General features: G+C 46.2%; 1 protein-coding gene across 32 annotated transcripts in view; it reads right to left on the bottom strand.

Moving 5' to 3' along the window:
• Positions 1 to 26,175, bottom strand: part of PDE4DIP (phosphodiesterase 4D interacting protein) — a 238,549-nt gene that overhangs the window by 15,233 nt on the left and 197,141 nt on the right. For 15 of the 32 annotated variants that reach the window (XR_003509875.1, XR_003509874.1, XR_003509966.1 and 12 more), the window contains 14 exons: positions 25,108 to 25,196; positions 19,596 to 19,828; positions 16,160 to 16,595; positions 14,855 to 15,047; positions 13,630 to 13,749; positions 11,953 to 12,481; positions 10,305 to 10,540; positions 9,222 to 9,273; positions 7,930 to 8,153; positions 7,261 to 7,413; positions 5,129 to 5,314; positions 2,080 to 2,331; positions 1,074 to 1,205; positions 269 to 388 (listed from right to left, as the gene is read on the bottom strand). Coding sequence is in view for 28 of the 32 variants with exons in the window: in XM_027535545.1 (XP_027391346.1) it covers positions 269 to 388; positions 1,074 to 1,205; positions 2,080 to 2,331; positions 5,129 to 5,314; positions 7,261 to 7,413; positions 7,930 to 8,153; positions 9,222 to 9,273; positions 10,305 to 10,540; positions 11,953 to 12,481; positions 13,630 to 13,749; positions 14,855 to 15,047; positions 16,160 to 16,595; positions 19,596 to 19,828; positions 25,108 to 25,196 (2,955 nt within the window). In the remaining 4 variants the exon portion in view is untranslated. Of the gene's footprint in view, positions 1 to 268; positions 389 to 1,073; positions 1,206 to 2,079; positions 2,332 to 5,128; positions 5,315 to 7,260; positions 7,414 to 7,929; positions 8,154 to 9,221; positions 9,274 to 10,304; positions 10,541 to 11,952; positions 12,482 to 13,629; positions 13,750 to 14,854; positions 15,048 to 16,159; positions 16,596 to 19,595; positions 19,829 to 23,118; positions 24,828 to 25,107; positions 25,197 to 26,175 lie in introns of those variants that run through there. The other 17 variants (XR_003509972.1, XM_027535530.1, XM_027535485.1 and 14 more) reach the window with 8 other exon arrangements.

Raw genomic sequence — 26,175 nt, forward strand, 5'->3', positions numbered from 1 at the left:
CTAATGACTGAATTACTGCAAGTGGGTTGCACAGAAGTGGATTTCCTAAAGCTCCTCCTCCTGGAGCCTAGGCGTCTGAAGGCCCATGCTTGGGCATTGTCAGGAAATAGCCCTTTCTAGAGTGAGAAAAGCTATGGGAGTTTGATGTTGGTGGGTCTGAGTAGCTCTGTTCTCCACCTTCTCTCTTTGCTTGTCCAATTGGTGATGGGTGTGGCCAGGGAAGAAATGGATACAACACTGACCACAGTTTGTGGCTTTTGGCACTCACCTCTGGAAACATGACTGAGCTGAGCCTGAAGCCTGTGGTTTTCTTCCCTAAGGACTCTGTTCTCATTGGAGAGCTGAGGTGTGGACTCCAGGCCTGGACTGTAGAAGTTAGAGGTTGAGCCTGTCCGGGGAAGTGCAAGCAGGTAAGTTACACATTTGTGTAATAGAGGATCTCTGTTTGCTCATTCTCTGTCTCCAGACACTGTCCCAACCCAGCAGAAAACCCCGAGGACTCGTGTCCTGGTGGGACAAAGTCTGCTGGGCTGAATACCTGGCTTTCCTGTGGCTCCTCTGCATGGGTTCTTTGCATGCATTTCATGTGCCCTGGGTGAGCTGTTCAGGAGGCTCTATTCCCTAAATAGCTGCTCCTGCTGCAGTGTGGACAGGTCAAGGGTGTTTGGAAAGGCTGGCCTCCCAGTGTCAGCAGCCTGGGGGAGAGTGTGGGCAGGAGGCTACCTTGGTGAGTGGCTGCGGGAGGCCTTGCAGACCTGGCTCCACCACATGCCAATCACAGAACCAGGGCACAGAAGTCAGCAGGCAGCAGATGAGCAGCTTTAGGGTGAACAAGAAGCCAGAAGATTCTGGGGACCAGATCTGGTTAGATCTGCATTGAGGAGAGTTACTCTCTGAGCTCAGATACAGCAACAAAGGGAAGGGAATGGTCCTTGCTCCTGCCTTGCTGACTGTAAGGAGCAAGTGGAGGAAAGCAGACTACAGTGCTTTGAAATCTGTGACTCTCTTCTCTAGGGCAACCTTCAGAATCTCCCTAATTAGACTGGAAATAGGAGGCACTGGGCCTCTCCTACCACTTTCGCGGGCAGTGGAGCTGAGCCTGTTTTCCAGCTGCTCCCGCAGGCGGTCATTAATGCAGATGGACTCCTCCAGGCGCTGGCGTAGGTTCCGGATTTCACCAAGATGCTCCTCTAGCAGGTCAGCCCCTGCAGCCACCCAGGACAGGAAGAGGTAGAGATGGAGCATCCTGTCTATTAGTGGGGCCCACTAGGGGGGCTCTGCCAGTGGTCTCTCAGCAAGATCCCTAAATATCACTGTCCTCTCTCATGGGCATATGGGAGCTCAGGTGACTTTGTTTAAAGAGTAAATTGGCTCCACCAAGATGTATACACACAGACACACACACACAGACACACACAAACACACACACAATGGAATATTACTCAGCCGTAAAAAATAACAAAATAATGCCATTGCAGCAACATGAATGGACTTAGAGATCGTCATACTGAGTGAAGTCAGAGAAGGAGAAATATCATATGACATCCCTTATATGTGGATTCTAAAAAGAAATGATACAAATGAATTTACTTACAAAACAGAAAGAGACTCACAAACTTAGACAACAAACTTATGGTTGCCAGGGAGAAGGTTGAGGGAAAGAGATAGTTAGGGCATTTGGGATGAACACACACACACTGCTATATTTTAAATGGATAACCAACAAGGACCTACTATATAGCACACAGACCTCTGTTCATGTTGCCTGGATGGGAGGCGAGTATGCGGGAGAATGGGTACGTGTATATGTATCACTGAGTCCCTTTGTTATTCACCTAAAACTATCACAACATTGTTAACTGGCTATACCTCAATACAAAAAAAAGGTTTAAAATTAAATAACCTATCACTTTTACCCTAAAAAAGAGTAATTTGATTTCAAACACAGGACAGCTAGTGCTAAGCAAGCCCCATGGGCCTCCTCCCATATAGGGGTGCATGTAAGGGAGTTGTAAGTGTACATGTACAGGGTTTCATAGGGTTTAGAGAAACAATTGACCTGCTCGGCTTTGTATTTACCTGTGGGCTTGGAGTTAAGCTGGTACATGGAGGAGCCTGAGGATAGGTCCCCGGATATGCTCCCTTTCTGAGGCCTCATCACGTCCCACTGGCCACTGCTACCCAGGTACCCAGGCTCCAGGATTCTGCCCAGGTCCGTGGTGCCCCTTGGAGGACAGAGGGGCTGGGGAGGGTTGAGGTAGTGGGAAGATCTGGCTTCTGTGTGGTTGGTTGGCAGTGTGGCTGGGGAAGCAGGATGAACACTGGTGACACCTGGGCAGAAGGAAACATGAGTGAGAAGCAGTAGCAGAGCACAAGGATCAGCCAGGAAACGTGTGACTGAGAAGAGCAGACACTGGAGGGGACACACGGGCTGAGGTCCCAGTCAGCTGTGGAAAAGCAGTGACATGAAGACTGACACCCCAGAAGCTACAACTCTAACCCCTTGTATTTGCTAGCATGAGCGCAAGAGTTAGGGGGTGAATAAAGCATCATAAAGTCAGCCATGTGCACGAAAGGAAAGTCCTGTGGCCCTAATCCTGGCTCCTATGATAATGCCTCATGATAGAGTCCAGGGAAGTTCCTGGGCAGAACTCACTGGGAAAGTCAGGGGTCAAGAGTGTGATGGGCCGTAGCACTGAGCACACCTGTGAACAGGAATGTCTGTGTTCCTGTGAGTACTTGCTGTTCCAGAAGCTAAAGTGCCCGTTTTCCCAGTTTTCCTTTGGGGTTGTCAAAAGAGGAAGGGGGTATAAATCCAGCTAGAATGGTGGCCCCAGTCACTCCAGACTGAACTCTTTGCTGAGGTTGGGGGAGGTTCTGTATAAGGTAAGAGGTGATCTGAATCTTACTCAACATGATTCAGGGAACCGAAATGTCATCACTTGCATCTGAAGAGTCACGAACACTCTCCCATGGGAGAGGTAGGACCTTTCATTTCATAGGCTGATGCCTTCATAGACCCTGTGAAATCACGGGCCTTCCCATCATCTCCGCTTCTATTTAAAAATAATCCCAGCTGGGTGAGAGAGGGAAAGAAGTGAACTGGCTATAGTTCAGGATATTCACATTCAGAAGACTGCTTTCTTCCAGGGATTATCGACATGAGCAGCAGAGTAAACAGGTAGCTCTGCCTAAAAAACAGGAGTGAGGAGTGAGGTCCTGGTTTCTTCCAACCAAGCCAACCCCCTTTGAGGGATTAATGTAGTTGGCAGTTGCCAATTTTGATCCTTGTTTGTAACTGTTCTCAAATTTGGCTACATTCTGGAATCATCTAAGACAATGTAAAAACAAGTACCAGTGCCTGGTTCCCCAGAGATTTGACTTAATTGGTATGTGGTACAGCTTGGGTACTGAATGTTTTAAAATCGTCCTAGCTGACTCTAATAAGCAGGAAAGTTTGAGAAGTATTGTCAAGTATCTCCCCTTCCCCAATTTGAAAAATACTAGATATTCATTGGGATCACTGGAAATTAAGGAGGAGGATAAAAAGTGTAAGCATCCAAATTACAGTCCAGGATTTAAAAGAGAGGTGACTCCCTACCTTGTCCACACCTCTTTCAACCCAACGCCACACAAGGCAAAGGGGGGAATCAGTGGTTGCTGACACTCAGCTTACTTTCTCACCAAGGTTGTAGGAGGCTTCAAATCTTATCAGTAACAGGGATCAGTAGTCTCATGTTCCAGTCTCCCCGGCCACACAATACAGAGCACATGCCCTAAACCATGCAAAAACACCAGATAGACACTTGCACAAGAAGATTTTAGCTCCATAGAGACCTGAGAAGCTGCCATGCACCACTATCCACTCGGAAGCTTGCTTTAAAGCAAAGGAGGAGAGCTGATGAGCTCTTTGGAGAGGACTGTGCTTAACAAGGCAAAGAAAGGGCTACAGCCTTTCTCGCCAAGGCTGGACCATCCAAAATCTGGCCCATGGAACAGACTGGTTGTGACTCCAGTTCAACCCACATCAGCGGACCACTTCAGGCACAGTGCTCTTCTTCCTGTCTTTCCCTTTGGGCAAAGACAATGTGACAATGTGGAAAGATGAAGGAAAAGGAAATGAAGAAAAGAAAAGTAGTCTAGTGAACACTCTTGCCTTTCGGCATGGAAGAGATTTGTTATCCATCAGTTGTTGGTTCCAGATCTGCTATGGTAGCATGGTAGCAAGTTCTAGTTCAGAGAGAATAGCACCTTTCTGTCATCTCTAAAGAGAGAAAAGACTTTTGCAAGGGGCCTCCAGATGGTTCAGCTGAGCTCAGCCTGTGCTCTCAGCAGGACTGTAACAAAACCATTCTAGATGGAGAAGGTATAATGGAAACATGGAACCAGGAGCAGCAGATCCAAATTCAAGCCCATTTCTCCCCCTTACTAGTGACCTTGATCAAGTAACCTCACTCTCTGAGTTTTAGTTCTCTGCCCTGGCTCTGTCACACAAGGTAAGACCATGTTCATGTTGGTAGGTACTTAGATTGCTATACCCGTGTAACACTGGTAGCAGAAGGTAGCCTCTTAGACCTCACTGCCTGCTGGAAGGAACATGTGCAGACTCTCCTTAAAAATAATCTCTGTCTCGCTGGAAATCAAACTAATGTTAGAGTAGACAGTGTATCCAATTTCAGGGATACTAATGTGGTCTAAATGGGGCTCAAGGTGTACACATTCTCAGCTGTGGTCTTAGGTCATTGGACACTCTCTATATGGTGACCATCAATCTCTGGCCCATCCAAGCTCTTCTTTACAGGCACAGACCATGGTTACAAGGTAATTTCAGATTGCTTTCTAGTATTTTTTAAAGCACTACTAGAGGGAAAATTCATCATGTGAAGTTCTTTTCTTATTTCACATAGGAGGATAGTTAGTTGCCTACTAACTGATGAAACACACATATGAGAAAGATAACAGCGAATATATTTCCCAAAACAGCAAGCGCAGCTCTGCCTCAATCATCCACTGATAGCGTGTACCCCTGTGTTATTTTTGAAACTCTGCCATCCAGCCAAAGCCATGCAGAGACACACAGTGTGGGTCCACCATTCGCAAGCACACAAACGCAGCAGGAAGTGCTCACTTTCTCCTAACTGCTTCCGCAGCATCTGCAGCTCCTGCTGAGCCTCTGCCAAGGAGACCATGGGTGTCTCACAGCAGCCAGGGAGGGGAGGGCCAGCAGAGCTGAAAGGCAGGAAGCTGGGTGGAGCTGAGGGCAGTGGTGCCTGGGGAAGGCTAACCAGCGTGGGTATGGATTGGAAATGAAGGCCTAGAAACAGAAAGTTAGGGAGAAAGGACATAAGTCATTAGACCGAAAGGGAGAGAAAAGAACGGGTGAAAGATTGAGAAGGTGAAACTATTTCCTGACCAGGTGTCTCCTTGGGGAGTGTCTGTCATTCAATTGGTGATGACTAAGATGGCCAAGGGGGAGCAGAGCTACCCAAGAGGCTGACTTTTCTCACCCCCTCCTTCTTCTCCCCTGCCAGGGCTATCCTGCTTTCACATTCTATGCTCATCTTGTAAACAACTGGTTATAAAAGGCAAGGTAGCATTACCATAGCTCAGGCAGCCATGAGAGCCCCATCCTAGCCATCTGGGCGTGGCAGGTCAGGATGGCTCTGCCTGAATGCTCTCAGGAGCCCTGGGGTGCTGCTGCCAGCATGGGCCAGTCAAGACTCCCCTACACCTAGAACTCCTGAAAGCAGCAGGACTCGCCCTGAGGAGGACTGAGTAGACTAGGAGAGTGGGGACGCTGGCATGACTAATGCATGAAATTCAAGGCTGACGGAAACAAACTTGAGAATCCCAAATCACTGTGCTCATTCACCAAAGGAAAAATAAAAGCCTTGGCAAACTGAGACACAGTGGCATGCAAATCTGTCTGGACATTCAAATAGTTTAAGAAAAATGCTTAACATATGTGGATTCTTCCATCGATGCAAACCTACTGAATTGTAAACTCTGGCAGAAAGTGTTTTAAAAGAAAAAACTTCGCAGGTGATCATTATGCAGCCCATCTATAGACTTCAGGAAGCCTGGGAAGTTCTGATGGTTGAATCTCCTTTTCCCAAAAACAGTTGAAGGGCATGTAGCCCATGGAGGGAGCAGAAACCAAGACGTCTAGACTTGTGGAGACTGCTTCACACAGAAGACAGTGATCACATTCTGAAAAACATCCCTTATCCCAGGATGCTGACATAGTATCAGAGCAGTACAAGACCCCTGAATTACCAAGTGACACAGTCCAGGCCTCCTTCATTCTGATTCTAAAACCTTCGACCTTCTGCTCTTTTTAACCCCAAAGCATTCACAGAGATGTCTACAGTGCTTGATGAATGGTTTTTCCCCATGATTTCCTGGTTTAGCTGGAAATTTTGGCCCAGAAACTTTGAGCCCAAAAAGAGTTGGACACATTCTTTTCCTTAAGATTTGGTTGACTTGCTCTCAAGAGAGACAAGGACGGCAGAAGAAAAGTGTTGTTCTTCTGTAGGCATCTCTACTGAATGCAGCCTCACCACAACCACACTGAAGGCAGGCAGCTAGCCCGTCTTGTTGGGGGCAGCAGGTGAGAATAAGGTTTGCCCGTTCTGTGCCATTGCTAGTGTGGAGCTGTGATTGGATAATACAACCCCTGGTAACTAACCTGAGGCAGGTAAATGAAATATACAACTCTTTCAGTCCAAGATATACACCATGTATATATCAAGGACCACCGACTCATTCATAAAACCATGAAAGATAATGTAATGTGAACAGAATCCCTTTTAAGGATACGGAAGCATCCTCAGCTATGAAGGAAATAGCCCCACCAACTACAGAGGCTCCTCTGCAGATAAAATGGGGAAAACATACAAGGGAACAGCAGATGGAAATTTCTTTATGCTCTCTGGCTACAGTAATCCTGAGAGAAACATTTTGCCTCTTTGATTCCCAGGGTGAAATGAGAGAAAGAAATGAAGATGATTCTTTTAAAATGATTAGCCAACGACTGGTCAAAATTTGATCTGGTATGCAGATCAAAGTCTGATGTGGATTATTTATTTTTCTACAGTAGTTAAAGACTAATCAGACCCTCTTAGTGAATTTGAATGGTCTTTTGATTTTTGTCTAGGATTCAATGTATCTAAGCTCCTAATGATGCTTTTCTTGTCTCTGAAGAAAAGTCAGAGCTGAGTGAGAGGAGATGAAGCCCCTGCCCCATTGGCCAGTGCATACCTGGATGGGCCTGGCTGGCCTCCTTGGGGGGATTCTGGGGAGCTGGGAAGCTGACGGGGTTGCTGCTGGGTTCGGCCTTAACCTCCTGAGATGAACTGGTTGCTGATGGTTTGGAAGACAGTACAGCAGAATGACTCGAATGATGGATGGAATCTACAAAACCCATGAATGAAAGAACATGTTTGGTATTCTACAAAGAACTGGAATCTGATCTTACAATTTAACCAGGGCAGAGCCTTGTTTTCAGAGAGAGCACCAAGCACAAGCACTGTGAGCAGCTTTCATTCCTTACTTGCAGATTGCTCCTTCAGTGAGAAAAGCCACCTGAGAGGTAATAGTGGGGCTCAGAGCCGGGAACCAAGACAAAGGCACCTCCAAAAATACCAGGCAAGGGCAGCAGCAGATGTGGACACCCAAGGAAACTCAGGGGTTCAGGAGCTGCAGCGGGTGGAGGGATAAGACATCCCATCTTAAAGGAGGAGATCGATCAGACAGATTGTGTGCCCGTGAGGCAGTGGGGAAACAGAAGTCTCCATCCTCTTCTCACTCTTCCCACTGTGGTTTGCCTGGTTCAGCCTGACACATGCCAAGGTGTATCTATAAAGCCTGGATGTAGACGTCTCCTCTCAGCCTAGAAAAAGGTGGTTCCACTCAGAAAGTGGAGGCTACCTGAGTGACCAGGTGAAGCCTTCTTCTCTTCATAGTGTGTGTACTCGCTGGCGATGTCCATGTCAGAGCAGGCTTCCAGCTCGTCAGACAAGAAGGAGGAGCTGCTGGGAGAGCGCTGAGAGTCTGACAAGGCATGGCTGCTGCACGGTGTGAGGGAGCGGGCATCCAGCTTGGCCTGCAGGACTTCGATCACTTTCTCCTTCTCCTGCAGCTCCCTGCTAAGCCTAGTGGGGTGAAGGAGGACAGAGGGGAAGTCAGAATCACTGGATGAGCTAGTTCTTATGAGGAAAACTACGTAAGTCAAGGGGACCGTGCCTGCAAAGAATAAATGAAACTACCCATGTCTGGTTTAGGAGTGAGAAGTAGGCCGGGTGCAGAGGGAGGGGAAGCAAGAGGTGCCCAGTGCACTGGCCACACGATACACTGAGGACTCGCAGGGGCGCAGCCAGCCCTCTAAGGCACTGCTGCTCCAAGCGTGGTCCCCAGGACAGCTGGAGGCCGAGAACTGCTGGTTCCCGGTCTCCAACAACATAAGTACAGAAATGGACGGTGAGCACTGAGAAACACAGCAGTGCGGCATTCTCACCACATCCAAGAGTACGTAAGCAGAATCATCTGGCTGATGAAGGTTCAGACCATGTGTGGGTCTATGATAGATTAGAGATAAAAACAAAATCCTTTGTCCTTCACCACAGATGTTTTGAGGAGCACTGAGTGGTCAAAAGCATACTCATGACACAAAGGGATTTGATCTAGTAACTACAAAGAACTCTGAGCCTGAACTTTATTGCACATAAGAAACGATGCAGTGACTCATTGAAAACTGGTTTCCAAGGCACTGTAGCCTCCCAAGATCTGCAACATTGAGGGATTTTATTAGGAACTGTAATCCAATTCTTTTTTTCCCAGGGAAACTGTATGGCCACTAAACTAGCTGCTAACTCAACTTGGGGGTGAGCCAACTTGGCAAAAAGCACACTGTGTATTTAAACACACAGAGTCAGGGAGCAGAGGAGATCCTTGGGGTGCCAAGGACCCTTGAAATTTGGTAAGTTTACTTTTAGGTCAGACTGACTCCAGGTTACTAAGCCTGGAGAATCATTATACAAATATAAATCAACAGAATTCTATCAAAAGAGTGTAAAGAATTGGGCTAAAAAGAACAGGAAGGTGTTTCATGAACAAATTAATTCATTACACCCACCTCCCCACTTCTGACTTGTGAAGTTGCAGCCCTCCTTGATCCCTTAGGCCTTGTTCCCAATTACTTTACCAGATTCTATTTGAATTACCTCAGAGCCAGTGGCTCGAGTCCAGCTTGATCTTTCTCACTTTTATGATCCTCTGCAAACCAAATTCAGAAAGAAACAGTAAGAAATTAAACAGGTCTCACTTTACACATTACAACTGCAAGAGCCTATTCGAGTGCAAAATAGTGACCACTCTATGTGTGGTCAGGACATGTGGAAGAATTAATCTGGGAGACCTCAGGCAGCATCTTTAGAGAACAGACCTGCAGGATCTCCAGCGCTCGCCAGGCAGAACTTCCCTGACCTGGCGATCACCATCATGACTGCCTCTGCCCCAAATCAATGCAAAAAAAAGTTTAAAAGGCACTTGGCCAGATTCCCTCTGTAACATACCAGGCTCCAAGCCTGCCACAGAACGACTCCCAGGTGAGAGCTCTGTGTCCCCGCATAGCTTTCACGTAGAACCTACTCTTGCTTTGAGGAAGTGACCAACAGCCCTGCCCCACCTCTGCACCTACCACTGGGATGTGGGTTGGTTGTCCCCCAAAACTGATCCTGCTGTGCCCCCTCGGGTGCTCTCAGGAAATTCTAAGTAAAAGACTCTAACCGTGACCAATATTCCTGGCCTGTGTACTGTGATGTTCAGTGCCCATGTTCAAGTGGGCATGGTGCTGTCCTTTATCTCTATTTGAATTATATTCATGTGTGATGCTGGGCAATAGGCGAAGAAACAAGAGATGTCAAAAGGTAAGTCATTTGCCCAGAGACTGAATGGTAGCATCAGGCTAGAGCTTGTGTCCTGCAGTTCTCAATTCAGGGCTCTTTTTATTGCCATAAAGTCCTCCCATCCCTCCTCCCTTTCTCCCCCAACACTGGATGAACTCAGCCTCCTTTCCCAAAGGGCACATTCCATAAATGATGACGTTTCTACAGTTGTAATCACGGCCTCTCTGACCCTGTGGTTCCTCCTCTGTGCGGCCTACTGGCCAGTCCTGATCCAATAACAGCCCCCGGGAATGAAGCAGAAGCAGGACTTGGGTTAACAGCTGTGGGAGGTGAGGCGGCCACCTGGGGCTAGGCTCTGGGAGTCACCGAAAGGGTACCAAAGCCATGAGGCCAACTTACTGGTGCTGAGTTTGCTGGTGAGCCTTTCTGTCAGCTGGCTGCCCTGGGCGAGGTGCTCCCGGAAGCTCTGTCCCAGGTAGTAGTCAATGTCATTGCTCCTTAGGAGGTCCTCGAAAGACTTTACTGTGTCTTTCGAGTGCTGGGTGAGAAGATAACAGATACCTCTCCCTTCCCGTATTTTCTGACGTAGGTAGGACAGTTCTCGGGCCTGGTCCTGAATCAGGGAATCATATTTCCTAATGAATGAAAGAAGAGGAAAGAGTAAGAATGGAAAATTAAGCTATGGGGGCTTCTGTAGAGATTTCTGTAAGAGCATCTCTAAGAATTCCTCAGTTTATGCTGAGTTCTGGCACCAAAACCAAAGGATGTATTTAAGAGTAAATTCTGTTCTGACAAGCTTGCATCAAACACCATGGTACACCACCATTCCTCCACTGTTTAATATGCATTAGTCATGTGCCAAAAGGGAAAACTAAGTTCTGTGGGGGTAAATACCGTGCTGTATTTTACTTCCCTTACAGCACCAATATAGTGTAGACTTCTAGTTGATAATAAATGCTAAATATATTTATTGAGTAGGCACTCAATAAATACTAAAAATCCAAAAAAGTCCTTTCATGTCCTCTACTTCAAAGACCATCTATATTACGGCAGACTGTATTTTGCAAAGATGGCCGTTACTCAAGCTCCCGTTCCACATGCTTGGCTACAATGTGGCTGTGCCCCTCTTTCATCATTAGGTAGAAGTCATTCTCTACCTCCTCAAATCCGTGTGGGCTCTGTGACACTGTGCCAAGTCCAGGAATCACTCTTAATTCACTGGGCAACTTTTACTTCCTGACTCTTGGAAGCCAGCTACCATGCTGAAGTGAGACAACCACTATGAGAGGCCCAGGCCAGGAAGAAAGGCCCCAGAAGACAGGAAGCCACGTGCAGAAAGAGAGAAGCCAGGGAGCACTGTGTCACCAGACACGTGGATGAAGAAGCCATGTCTAGCCAGACATCTCAGTGACTCCAGCCCCAGCCATCATCTGACGGCATGAGAGACCCCAAGTGAGAGCTACCTCTACTAAGCCCAGCCAATCCACATAAATTACTGTTTGAATCCCCTACTTTGGGGTGGTTTGTTACTCAGCATAGATAACCTGGATACTGAGATGGACATCTAGTCCAGTGTTTTTCAACACGAAGTATTAATAACAATAATAATTATGGCAAATAGGGTTGAGAGCTTTAATATGTTCTAGGCATTGTTATAAGCACATAGATTAATTCATTTAAACCTAATAACCACCCTTTGAGATAGGTTTTCTTATTATCCTCATTTAATAGATAAAGAAACAGGCTCAGGAAGACTAAGGAGCCTGTAAGTACTGGACCTAGGATTCAAACCCAGGAAGTCTGCCTCCAGTTTTACTACTTGTATGTCTGGTCGCTGTATGAAGGCATTCCTAAGAGGAAATCCCAGGGACCTGGTATCTCCCAGCAGGGGTCATGTGTCCTTTCTTAACACCCAGGGCTACCATTGAAATAGGTCCTCTCTGACTGCCCCAATGGGTTCTCTCTTCTACCTGCCTGGGCTTCCCTATTTCACACATAAACTTAGACATCTTCAATCAAGCAGTGATCCACAGAGCACCCTCCTTACCCAGGCCACGAAGCAGATCTCAGCTCCTCGGCCAGCTTCCCTTCCGTTCCAGTTTTTGGGAGCTGGGCTTCTAGCTGGGACACCCTCTGGATCAGACTCTCCAGATCCTTTTTAGCCTGAAGCCCTGGAGGGTAGAAAGCCCCAGTGCCATCAGACAGCCACCCCTCGTCCTCATCAGTGACACTGTGCGGTGAAGTTCCTTCTAGGGCACCAACGGCCTTCAGCTTTCGGGGTCTCTCCAGACTAGATGAATAATCGCTTGTAACTGAGAGGGACCGAACCCGGCTCTTCAGGTTCTGAATGACCTTGTTGGCGTTCTGCAGCTGGGCCTTCAGATCTTTGATGTCCTTACGTAGGACAGAGATGTCTTCTGACTTTCCATACGCCCGGAGCTCCTCCTGCTTCCCTGGTTGGCTCTCCAGGGGCTTCTTCCCAGGGGGGCTGGTCATTGTGGAGTCCAGGTGTCCCTGCTTGGAGCACAGCCCCTCCATCAAGACTGTTTCCCTGAGGCTGTCGTGCTCCTCACACTCTGAGAAAAGATAAGACATCCTCCTGAGTAAAGCTGGGCATGCTGCTGAGGCCATGCCCTTCAAGGTCTTGAGGACAATAATTACTAGAACAAAAGTTAAAGCAGTACTTTATTCAGTGCTGGCACTATGCAGGCCTCCATATGCTGTATTTCTTGTCCTCCAAGAGCCCTGCAAGTCAGGTGTGGTCACCTTCTATTTTACTCAGTGTTTTTCTCCTCAATTTCAATTTGGTGAATGTCCCTATAGCTAAAGTACAGAAAAACACTTTTTTTAGATGTTCAGTTTGCATATCCCCCTGATAGTTCAGTTGGTATCTGCCTGCAATGCAGGAGACCCTGGTTCAATTCCTGGGTCAGGAAGATCCGCTGGAGAAGGGATAGGCTACTCAGTACTGTATTCTTGGCTTTCCTAGTGGCTCAGCTGGTAAAGAATCCTTCTGCAACATGGGAGACCTGGGTTCTATCCCTGGGAAGGGAAGATCTCCTGGAGAAGGGAAAGGCTACCCATTCCAGTGATCTGGCCTAGAGAATTCCACGGACTGTATCATCCATGGGGTCCCAAAGAGTTGGACATGACTGAGCAACTTTCACTGACTCACTCAAAGCTCATTTGATCTTCTCATTAATAAATAGACTTTAGTATTTTTTTTTTTTTCTGGTGGTTCAGATAGTAAAGAATCTGCCTGCAATGCAAGAGACTGGGTTTGATCCCTGGGTTGGGAAGATCCTCTTGAGAAGGGAATGGCAACCCACTCCAGTACTCTTGCCTGGAGAATTACATGGACAGAGGAGCCTGGTGGGCTGCAGTCCATGAGGTCACAGAGTCAGATACAACTGAGCGACTAACACATACACAGTATTTTTTCTGAAATAATCAGTTGGATGGAACATCTTTTTTTAAAGTTCACACTGAATTTTTTCTTTAAACAGGCAGCATGTTGAAAACTAATTGTAGAAATTCAAACTCACTCTCAGCTTCATTTTGGGCATGAGTTCTCCAAACTTTCTGTCCCCCTCTGTCCTGTGTCCCCTTCAGTCTACTGCACCCCTCAGCCCTGCTCCTCATCAGATGTGGGGTTGGCCAGCAGCACCCAAATGTGAAGGCTGCCCTTAGTGGGGGAGGGCGAGTCCCACACCCAAGCTCTCACCAGGGCTGGTGCTCTCCTCCCGCTCAGCCTCGTTCTCGCTTCGGCCACAGGTCTCATAGCCCAGGTCCTGGAGGTCCACCTGCACCTGCTTGCTGTCCTGCTTCACCGACGATCCACCTGCTTGGGGACAGACCGGGGGTGCTACAGAGGATCGAAATTTCCCACATACACTCATCCTCAGCAGCATGCACCCTGGCCCTTGGGGAGGTCAGACCCCGAGTGGGATAGATGCTTCTCTGGACTGAGGTGGGAGAAGAAACACCTGCTCCAGGCACCAGGCCCTCCCCACCAGGTGAGCTTGTTCCCCATTGGTGAGCTTACCTACAGATAACCTGGGCTTCCCTGGGACCAGACATGTTTAAGTCAGACACTGTATGCTATCAGCTCTACAAGCCCCAGGGAAACTAGCAAATGCTTTGTTCGTGGGGCTCAGGGAATGTTTGGATGGAGCAGAACTAACTCAGGTTCAAAGACACCAAGATCTGCACTGTTCTGTAAGTGTTACAAACGTGACTGTTTTATGTTAAACTGATAAAAGTTAAATAAAACTTTAAATCCTCAAATTGAATTAGCTACATTTCATGTTCTCCATAACCACATGTGACGTAGATACAGAACATTTATGTCACTGCAGAAGTTCTACGAGAAAGCACCGATTCTAGACCAACAACATGGTACATTTTTGAAGAGTCTACTGTGGTGCAAAGAGGAGCAGAAGAGAAAGAATCAACATATGTTGAGAGTGGTAAGGCAGTCTGTTGACTGTACCAGAAATCAGTGAAGCTAGATGTTAGCTCATTTCCTCCCTATGCTGTCACTGCAAACTTGCTTTATTCATTTATTTGTTTCTGCCATCTGCAAACTGAAGTTAAGTATCCACTTCCATGGGCTTCCCTGGTGGCTCAGTGAAGAATCCACCTGCCAAAGCAGGAGATGTGGATTCAAGCCCTGGGTCAGGGAGATCCCCTGGAGAAGGAAATGGCAACACACTCCAGTATTCTTGCCTGGAAAATCCCAAGGACAGAAAAGCCTGGCAGGCTACAATCCATGGGGTTGTAAAAGAGTTGGACATGATTTAGTGACTAAATAACAAAAACAATCCACTTCCACAGTGCTAAGGTCATAGTCAGGATTAAATTGGCCATGAGACTGGGAAAGAAGAGTGAAGTCTGCAAAGCATGAACTTCTCAGGAAGAAGACAGGTGGTGGTGAACTTAAGACTTACTAAACATGACTCTGTATTTCTCCAGCTGGTTGGCCTGGGCAAAGACAGTGGCTTCTGATATCAGCAGCTTCTCCTGGAGATCCTGATAGCGTTGTTTGCATTGTGCCAACTGGGAGCGCAGGTGCTTCGTGGATCCTGAGAAGCTAAATTCTGACTGCGGCCCAGGGTCATGGGTCTGGGGCTGGTTATCCAGCTGTGAAAAGAGCCAGCACAGAGTCAGGGCCATCTGAGCGCCTCCCCAGGCAGTGGTGGCCACTTCGCCTTGCGAACCCTGTGTACTTCATCCATGTGTCTGTCGTAACACTCCTCATTCCACTTGGCAGCTACTTGCTTTCCAGACTGAGCACCTGGAGAGCTGGGGTGATGTTTTATTTATCTCTGTTGCTACAGCACACAGCACAGTGCCACCTGAGTCTGTGAGGAACCCTCAGCAAATGTTTGTTCAATGGCTGAAAAGAGAAGGGGTGGAAACCCCCACTCATCTCTCCCTGCATTCCTACCCAGTTGTTCTCTCAGTCCTCTGCAATCCATTTTACCTAATCCTCAGCAGGCAATGGCACCCCACTCCAGTACTCTTGCCTGAAAATCCCACGGGCGGAGGAGCCTGCTGGGCTGCAGTTCATGGGGTCGGACACGACTGAGCGACTTCACTTTCACTTTTCACTTTCATGCACTGGAGAAGGAAATGGCAGCCCACTCCAGTGTTCTTGCCTGGAGAATCCCAGGGACAGGGGAGCCTGGTGGGCTGCTGTCTTGGGGTCGCACAGAGTCGGACACAACTGAAGCGACTTAGTAGCAGCAGCAGCTCAACCCCCTCCCCTTAGAGAATCCTGACAGTTCCTCTGAGGCTCAGGAGCAGACCCCTGTGCTGAGCTGTGAAGTACACAGCAGTGATAAGTAAGAGATGTCATTACACACCACTGACTGGCTGCCTTAAAGCCCCGTGTGGCTCTATATTGCATCCTATGGAAATGATCTGGTTTTGTGCCATCTTTCCCCACCATGTTGAATATCTGAAGGGCAGAGATGAAGTCTTATTGCCTGTTTCCAGTGCCTAGTGTCTTGCCTGGAAAATTAAGCACTCAAATATTTATGAAAATTAATTACTCATGTAATATTCATGAGATAATATCATAAAAGAAACCTTTCTAAAGGCTGGATGTTAGAGGAACATTATCACCACTACTTGTGGTGCAAAGGTGCCCTTCCCGTGGTACCTCCTGACCCACAGGGCAGACCTGTTTAAGGCAAAACCGGACACTTCCAGCCTTTCTCCAAGGGCTTTTCATCTAACCCCATACTTACTTGGTGAGCATCCACTGTGAGGGCAGCCCCAAGGTCAAGGCTCTGGGGTCTGGGGCACGGCCTTGTGGTCACACCCTCCTCTTCTAGGCATTGGTGCTTTCCAGGAGAGTAAACCAGCTCTGTGTTCATTCTGTTGATCTCCTTGGCCAGGTGCACAAGGAGCTCAGGATTAAGCTTACTAGTCCCTTCCTTGCTGCTCAACACCAGCTGTTCTTTGAGGAGGCTGATGATATTGCGGGCATTCTTCAGTTTTCCCTGGACCTTTCTGAATTCAGCCTGAAGGCTATTCTCATTCAGAACCCCTTTGGCAACCACAGTCTCCACCATCGCCTCGCCCTTCTCCTTGTCTTCCTCAATCTCCCATCCATCAGACATTGCTTCTCCCATCTGCTCTTTCAGCTCTGCATTCTCAAGGCAAAGGCTCAGCATGGTGTTCCTGCAAGAAACATACACAGTCAGGGGCCGGGTCTGGTCTTGGCCTCATTTCCTAAGAGCCCGGTTAACCCACAACTCAGTCCATCAGAGACTCAGAGACAACCCAGTACATGAAGTGACTTCAGAGACCTATTAAAACATCCCTTATTTTATATACAAAGAAATCAAGGCTCAGGAAGAGCAGGAGATTCCCCACACTCCCATAAATACTTGGCAGCATTATCACTAAAAATCTTGGACTCAAGACACATAGTCTACTTGTCTTTACCCATGTTTGCAACCTCATGTTCTAATTTTCAGTGGCCTGTAGAATAAACAAGGATACTTAAACTGTTAATAAAAAATTAAAAAGGACATTGCCTGGGATAAATTTATTATTATGTAGACTACAGTTCTATTAATTATCATCAGTCATTTTTCAACTACTGGATGAGAAACTGGGACCCAGGAACACGGAAGAAACAAACAACACTAACCAGAACTGTAGTCAAATGTACTTATGCTAATTAGTTGCTTTCTGTCTGGCTCCTTTGTAGGAGATCATCTTCATGAGAGCAGGGATTCTGTCTGTCCTGTTCACCCAGTGTCCCCAGAGCCTCCACAGTGCCAGCTGCACATAGAATACTCATATTTGCTGAGAAGATATAATGGGCTAAACAACTAATTTTCACCAAGATATTCTGGTTGCAGCTTTTCCTCCCACCAAATCCTTTACTAGGATTGGATGAAAGCAATAAAAAGTATGGCTTTAATAAGGCAATTTACTTAAAAAGGCAATTCACTTCATTGACTTAGTGGAGCCACTGGATGCTTACATGAAATTCTTAAGTGCTATGGTTAGTTCAGTGTCTGCAACTGAGAAGTTACAGAATTCTGCTCTTGTCAACTGCAGACCTGAGGAATACTAACAGCAGAATCCTAGGAGGTGCTTGCTTAAAAAGCTTTAGGGCTAAGGCCTAAGAATCCACATTTTATTTAAGTTCCACAGGTGATTCTTAAGCACATTAAGTTGAGAACTGCTGACCAGAGAGACAAAGGAAGTAGCTGATTCACAGCCTGAAGGACCAGCAGTTGGCTGTGCCTCTACACTGCGTTTCTCAGAATCCTAAAGTTTTGGAATAGAGCAGAGCTTGTCTAGAGTGAATTAAGGGTGAGCGTGGTTTAGGACACAGGAATCAGAGAGACTGTGAGAGTTTCCTCAACAGAGAAAAGGGGAACAGGTATTTTACTAAAACGGAGGTGTAACAGGGAAAGAAAGGGGCGAAAGGGGCACATGTGTGGTATAAAGAATATTTAATGTTATGTCATAACTTTGTATTTGGGGGAAAACCCTGCTCTTTTCACAATACAAACTAACAAAAGCAATGCTCAACGAAATCTTCCCAAAAGAGAATTACATAGAATTACGAATTACATAGTCAATCTTATACAGTATCAGTGGTCCTTCTATATTCAGCTGTGGGATTGAAAGAGATGTACTGTTCTCACCCATGATAGCACAACAAAGTTTACACATAATGAAGTTTAAATCAAACTTAAGCTTTAGCTTAAGTAGAATTTAAGATGAGAAATATCATGATGATTCAGAGTAAAAGAACCAGAACAAAGGATGATTGCATGAAAATTTCAAAAAACGTTCGATAAAGCATATAGGAGAAAAGGCTTAGAAATTAATATTTGGGAGCCAGGGATCTTGCCATGGACTATTATGCAAACTTCAGCAAGTTTGCTAGAACTTTTTGGGCCTGAGGTTCCTTAACAGTAAAAGGTACATTGTGCTAGATGTCAAAGTACTAATATTAATATTATTCTATGACTCAGGGACATTTAAGTGGCATACAATAGACATGGGAACTATAGGGTATGGATTAGGAGCTGTTCATCTGCACAGCTGTGTTCAAACAGCAGGCCATGAGGATTGTGACCCTTATGGACAAATGAGTGAGTGGATTATCCCTATGCTATTAGCATGTTTTCCAAGCTTCTTTGGGGGGCGAGGGGAAAGATTAAAGGCAGAGCCATTCTAGCCAATGAATAAGTTACTTCCCACTTTTGCAAAGTAAATAAAACAGAGATTATTAAAATTGTTATTCCACAATTTAAGGATTTGTGCTGCTGAGAGAAAGATGAGTGGAGGCTCTGTGTAAACCCTCCTCCTCATGGACTGTTCTGGTTCTGCATATAGCAGTGAAGCATCTTGGGTAGCAGGAGATTCCTTACACATTCCAGTCAATTCAAAAGAGCAATACCTGTCATACAACTGGGAGATTTCCACTTGTGACAGTCATACATATAGCAGAAAATGGGCATTTTTATATTAAATTAAGAACAGATTTATTTGAATAGGGCTTCCCTGGTGACTCAGAGGGTAAAGCGTCTGCCTACAATGCGGAGACCGGAGTTCAATCCCTGGGTCGGGAAGATCCCCTGGAGAAGGAAATGGCAACCCACTCCAGTACTCTTGCCTGGAAAATCCCATGGACTGAGAAGCCTGGTAGGCTACAATCCATGGGGTCACAAGGAGTCGGATACGACTGAGCGGCTTCACTTTTACTTTATTTGAATAGTTCAAATGGTAATTATTGATAATCACCATTATTCAGGGCTTCCCAGGTGGCTCAGTGGTAAAGAATCCACCTGCCAATGCAGGAGATGCAAGAGACACGGGTTTGATCCCTGGGTCGGGAAGATCCCCTGGAGGAGGAAATGGCCCTCACTCCAGTATTCTTGCCTGGGAAATCCCATGGGCAGGGGAGCCTGGTGGGCTATAGTCCATAGCATCACAAAGAGTTAGACATGGAGCACGTACACACACACACACACATGCATTATCTAGTATTATTAGCTTTTCTAAGAACCTGTAGAACCATGCATGCATGGAGCCTGGGATGTGGACCAAGAAGCCCCATGGTGGCATGAATTCCTTGGCTGCAGCAATGTGGTCCCTTGGCTACAGCAGCCTCTCAATCAGCAGGCTCCTCTTCTCTGGGGCACATCCTACCTGATGTGGGCCACAGAGGAGAATCCTGCTTCCTCAATTTGAGCCTTTAGCTCCTTCAGTTCCCCCTCAGCTTTCCTCTTCTCCTCTAAGTGCCGGTGAATTTCAGCCCTCAGGTGGAGCATTTCCTCCTGAAGACCCCTGTTACCGTCCCCTCCTGTCAGGGTGGGAGGAGCAGGAGACACATTCTGGGTCTCCACAGCTGCCCGGCTTTTCTCCAACGCCACCTTGATGAGCTGAAAGAAAACCACGGTTTAAAGAAGTTAGTTCACTAAGAGGATCTATGAGGAACATCAGAGCACAAAGGCAGCCTTTAAAGGGACCTAAAAAGGTAGACCTCCCTCCTAGGACTTTCCCAACCATGGGATCCCTGGAGACTGGGTTGGGTGAGAGGACGCACCACACAAGCAGGGAGAATTTTTGCCGTGGGCAGCAGGAAGAAATTGAGCAGGTGGGTGAGGAAAAACCACAAGCACACAACAAACTTAAAACAAATGTGAACAGACGAGGTTTAAAGAGAACTGGAGAGTGTGGATGCTCTTGATTCTTCTCTTTCTTGGGGGACAGAGTTCCCTGGGAGCCTTCTCACAAGACAAAAACTTCATCAGTTCCACAGCACTCAAGCCCTTGATTGCAAATAGCATGGCTAAGATACCACAGCTTAGAGCCTGAGGCTGGGCCTGTAACTCAGACTCTGACAAGGATGATTATGAGGAAGGATCTGGGCACTCAGGAGTCATAACCAGAGAAATAGGGTATGGGTGGAGTTACAGGTAAGACAAAGAAACTAATTTCATTGGCAGCAGGAGAATCACAATCTATAGTTGGCGAGAAGTTAAAGTTGAGACCACCTAGATGGGATGGGATGGGATAGGAGGAGGGTTTGGGGGAGAATGGATACATGTACATGTATGGCTGAGTCCTTCCACTGTCCACCTGAAACTATTACAACCTTGTTAATTGGCTATACCCCAATATAAAACAGAAAGTTGAATAAAATATTTTAAAAATAAAATAAAATGAGGCCACCTGTCCAGCAACCACCTTCCCTGTTGGCTAACACTCTGTGCTGGTGCTGCCAGCCAAACTCTGTCTACAGATCTAAGCAAGTGAGAAGAAAACAAACAGAAACAATTTCCAAGCAATTTGGTTTTTGAAGATACTCTTGAAGTTACTCCTTAAGATTTTAACAAAAGCAGACTGTATGGTTTTTTCCTCAAATAACAATTTTTTAACCTTTAAACTTTTTTACTGTTTGTCTTAGGGGCCTCTCCAGCTTTTTCATCATGCTCTTTAAAGAAACCAAAACCCAAGTATGATAATCTACTTAGTGTATGACCAATTATTTTAGTACATGAATTTCTTGCCTGTCAAATATTAATCTTATATCCCAATGTTATAATGGCTTCTTTTTCCTTTCAGCGGCAGCATTTTGGGGTTTTGCTTAACTTCAAATTGATTTTGACCTCCCAATTTTCCACCTCTCCACACAGCTATTTCTGGGTCATGTTTTCTCTCTATAAATATACTGACTTGTACCTGTCACAAATTCTTTCTGCCTATGAAGAACCACTTACAATCATCAACATTATCAAAATATTTATGTGCATCTCCATAAATCATGTAGTGGCCACTTGATTAGGAATGACTTGTAGAATTAATTATATTCTTGATTCCTTCAATTAGATCAGGAATATATTGAACAAAACAGGGCTCAGAGGAGCTTAAATGAATCAGTGATTAATAGATCTGCTTGGCTCGGCTCAAAGCCACTGACTGTTGCTTTGGACCTCGTAACAGCATGCTAAAATCTAGGCTTCAGGTGCGTGCTGGGGTTGATTCATGGCGTGTATGTGTAAAGCGTTTAGTAGCACAGCATTGGAGGTTGTGAAGAGATGTGCAAGTTCTGCCCTCTCCAGGAAGAAAGGAGAAGCTGCCCACGTGTGCTCATTTCCCAGCACCAATCCCACCTGCAGCTGTAAGCCTGAGATCTGGGAGGCTCCTGAGAATGTCTCTATGGCTCTGCTGCCAGGCTTAGACTGGTGGCCATCCCTGCATGTGCCACGAAGCACTTGGGACAAAATGGAGGAGGACTGGATAAAACCACTTTTGAAAGCTTATGACCTAACCTTTCATTTGAATTATGTGACATTATCTTTCTACATAAGCTCTTTGCAACTAACTCACCTAAAATAAACACTGCCATCGGCCTTGCATATGGACACGGTTATTCCTTGCTGTTAATAAAGGTGCTCAGTTGCTCAGTTGTGTTTGACTCTTTGGGGCCCCAAAGACAGGGGTCCTCTCTTGATGGAATTTTCCAAGCAAGAATACTGGAGCAGGTTGCCATTTCCTACTCCAGGGAAACCTTAAGGGTTCCTTCTGCTTAAAAATAATGTCTAATTTTAATGATGCCATCTATTTTTTCAGTGCCTTCTGGATGTATGTTATCTTTTATTGATTTAAATACAGTGGCTTTCTTTAAAAAGGGAAAATAAGACCCATGGAATGTCAACACTAGAATGGACCATATGGTTTATCTGGTCTGATTTCTTACTTTTAAATGAGAAAACAGAGATCTGATTTGTTCCCAGGCTAATCTGACTTTTGATATTTCAATGTCCAAGGGAGTTTATTTTGACTGCTTTGTCTTTAAATTTTAAATGCAAACGCATGAAAAGTGATTCTGGATCTAGCATTTTAATTATTTTTTTCTTTATCATCTATGGGAAGCTAATATTTCTATTGTTTTTCCTCAAGCAAAACCCCAGGGTGTCAGTGTATGCAATAGTGGTATGAATCCTGTGGTTCTATTGTTAATTACATCACATAAATTATTGTTGCTGTTGTTTTTCTCATTTCCTAATTTTTCTGTTCTATTGCTTCCATTTTATATTTCAGCTTTTTGGTGTGCTGGTTTTTCCATTTGCCCCACAGAAGTCAATGTGCAAACCTGATCTCTTATTTGAATAGAATGGCTTTGTTTTAGCCCTATTGCTCCATACCTCCCACAACGTATTCAGTTCTCAGACAGCATTAAGGTATTAAAAGTGACCCTTTTTCAAGTTCATCACTGCCTTTCTTTCCTTTGCATTTGTGACTGTTGATTAGTTTTCTCTATTGCAAAAGTTCAAATGAAGAAAGACAATGATGATTAGTTTCTTTCACAGGAATTTCCTAGGTATTATAGACTTTACATTTGATTGAGAATGGAATTGTGTGAGAGATACCTGGGGGAAATTACCATTATGGCCAGACCTGAAACTTCCTGAGGAGGGTGAGTCCAAAAACAAAGATGGAGCAATATGCTTTGGCCAAAAGTTGGTTCTTGCCTTAAAAGGAACATAAAGTTGGATGGATATGTGTATAAGGGGAAGTGTGTGTATGCCTGAGGCAGGAAGGGAGCTTGGTGTTGAGAATAAGGTCTACTCCCAAGGACATAACTAGGAGAAGCTCAGAGCACAACCTTAAGGGACCAGTTCCCTGGAAACAAGCAGATACATTTTTGAGAATCTGGACACAAGACAGTTATGACAAAACAAGCTTTATTTAATTGGTAGCAGAAGATCCACGCCCACAACCCTCAGAAAACTTGCTGTAAGTTTACAATGATTTCACATACCTCCTTCCCAGAACTGAAGATTGACTCTCAAGGAAAGGAGATGCAAAGAAAAACAGTGCTTACCCAAGATATTCTTTCATCCAACAGATAAATACTTGTCTAATTTGTTAAGTATCTCCTATGCCAAGTGATTGCAGAAGGAAATGGCAACCCACTCCAGTATTCTTGCCTGGAGAATCCCATAGACAGAGGAACCTGGAAGGCTACAGTCCATGGGGTTGCAAAGAGTCGGACACGACTGAAGCAACTGAACACATGCCAAGGGATAGGGAAGACACTGCAAGGCAAGTACAAATGCCCCAATGTAACAATTTATTCCAGGGTTGGACTGACCTCAAAATGTAGTCTGATCATTTCTCCACTCTCAGCTATAGGAAAAAGAAGGTTGAGGAAGAAGTGACTTTACAAACCAGTCTGCCTATAACTGAGAATCAGAGTGGAGAAGCCCTACTATCACGCATAGTTTGGACCACATCTGACTCTTTCCGTATCTGTGGCTCCTGCTCATATACTCTGAAGTTAATAACCATCAGTGTCAGCTTAACAGCTGACATCCCAGTCAAGCTCCGTGTGAGAGTAGATATTTTCACATCCTGCAGACCCTTCTCTCCCACCCAAAATCCTCAGTGCAATCAGGGAGTGAGAGGTGAGGCGAGGGATCGGCCCAGAGGGGCAACCGAGCACATAATTAAAGTTACAAGCATTGGTTAGGAGGACTCACAAGCTGTCCAAGCAAAAAGAGAAGTGGAGCTCGTGCAGGAACTCAAGGGATAAGTTAGGGCCAGGTGTGTTTAGAGCAACACAAAGGGGGTCTTGGTAGAAGGTAGAGAAACTGTGTTGAGAACGGGAGGTGTTTCAGACAACTGCTTATGTCCTCAAGAGTCAAAGATTGGGCCCAATCCTGTGAGGTTTGGGTCCTGCTCAAGTGGGTCTTTCTGTAGGGTTATTAGACATGCCTCGTCTTTTTCTTGTGCAGGAGATGGAGAGGCAGGCTCATTTCCCCCATAGTTTCCCAACTGCTCCAAGGAAGCTATCTCTGGAAACGCCCAGCTGCTTCTGCAGAACGACAGATACCAATGATCCACTTGCTCCTGAAAAAATCTACACGACCGCTCCCTTTAGGACATGAGATTGCCAAATGTCCCTGGGCAAGGTGAAGACACAGAGGCGTTCCAGTGGATGCTATGGGATCACTCTCGGTGACTGAAGTCCAGGACATTCTACCCTTGAACTCGAGAAAATGCTGGTTACACCTTCACTGCTGGTCAATGAGAACAATGTTTCAGCCTTGGGTACCACATTCTGAGGTCCGACCAGGGCTTGCTCTTGAAGTGTCATCTGCTGGTCACTGACTCATCACCACTTGAGCAGTCAAGTGCCCAACAAAGTTCTCTTTTATATAGTGAGACTTCCCCGAGAATAAGCCTGGTTTTGGAGGCATTCCAGTCCTCTGTAGTTCCTCAGAGAGCACTCTCCTGAAGCAGGGGCCAGGCCTGCCACCTCCCCAAGTGGCCCTTTGGTGACTGTCTTCTGGGATGTGTTTCGGTTACAAAAGCCCAAGATGGTAAGTGTCCATGGTTTTGTTGTGAGTAAAAATTCTTCTGAAGCTATAGCTATAGATGGTACATAGGGGCAAAGGAGGGCAGGAAGGGGCAGGGAGCAGGAGCACAAGATACAAGGAGCAAAAAGGGTGGATTGGAAAGAAAAATGGAGTGAGAATGGGGGTTGGAAAGGTGGCTGGGAAGCTTGGGGAGAGCAGGAAGAAGACAGGGAAGTGGTTTATGCACAAAGAGAGCTTCTCATGCCAGGCCCACGATGGCTGCAGGAGACCACCAGTCCCCGAAGGGCTCTGAGCCCTCCACCCCGGGACCCCAGGACTTAGCTTGGACTTACTTGCTGGTGGCTGTTGTGTGCAGCCTCCTCCTCGATACTGTCGGTAAACTCCGTGCTCGCATCCTCCGTGTCGTCCCCTGCAGCTGTACCTAGGAGTGGGTCCAGAAGAGAAAGGTGACTCCCTTCGCAGGTGCCTTCCAGACAGCAGCTTAGATTACACTCATTTTGCCATCTGCCTCTGATTTCTTCCTTTCCCCCCAGAGTGGTCCCCTTGCCAGAAGGGCAGACAGGGAAGGCAGCACCAACACTGTAGAAAAGTCATCACTGATACTTTGTTACTAACACTCCAGCTTAAACCTCAAAAGGTAAGCTGGCTTCAACTGCACAGCTGTTAGACTGCAGGACTAAGTGGTTACCCCTCTCACTTCTTTCCAGAAAGCCTGAATTATTTCCTTCCTGCCACTATGTAATAATTTTCCCTACTGTGACATGGACCCAATGCGACAACTTTTTCCCACCACTGAGTGCAGAGAGGGTCCCCGATTTCCTTGGGATGGGGCAGCCCTGCTCCTCCCACGTTTCCATTGTTGGGATCAGTCGTGCGTGGGGTGATTACCTCGATGAGGAACCTTCCTGCAAGGGTCTCGTGTCCTACAGCAGCTGAGGTCTAGTCCAGCTCCAGGGCCGAGAATGGTTCAGCTGTTTCCTAACCCCTTCCTCTTACCTCCCCTCCTCCCATCGCCCCTAAACCCTTGTCCAATGCCAACATCCTGTGCCTGAAGGGTTTCTCGCACCATTTTGTCTAAAAGGAATTTAATCCATTCATTCACTCACCAAAAATGAACACAGTCACCCTGGGACACAAACATCTATGCCCCACACCAAGGGACAAGTAGCTGCAGTTCATGATCTAGATATATGTCTAGGGCAGTGCTGACCAACACAAGTTTTTGCAATTTTATGCCTTTGCTGTTCAGTTCAGTAGACACTATTCACATGTGGCTACTGAGCCCGAGGAAATGATTTTTTTCAAACATCTAAAAGTAAAATATTCTTTTTAAAAATATTATCCTGTTATGTCTAATCCTTTTGAAGAAATTCTGGATGGCACTGAGAGAATTAGTAGCA

This window comes from Bos indicus x Bos taurus, chromosome 3, assembly GCF_003369695.1.
Source record: "Bos indicus x Bos taurus breed Angus x Brahman F1 hybrid chromosome 3, Bos_hybrid_MaternalHap_v2.0, whole genome shotgun sequence".
NCBI classification, from domain to species: domain Eukaryota; kingdom Metazoa; phylum Chordata; class Mammalia; order Artiodactyla; family Bovidae; genus Bos; species Bos indicus x Bos taurus.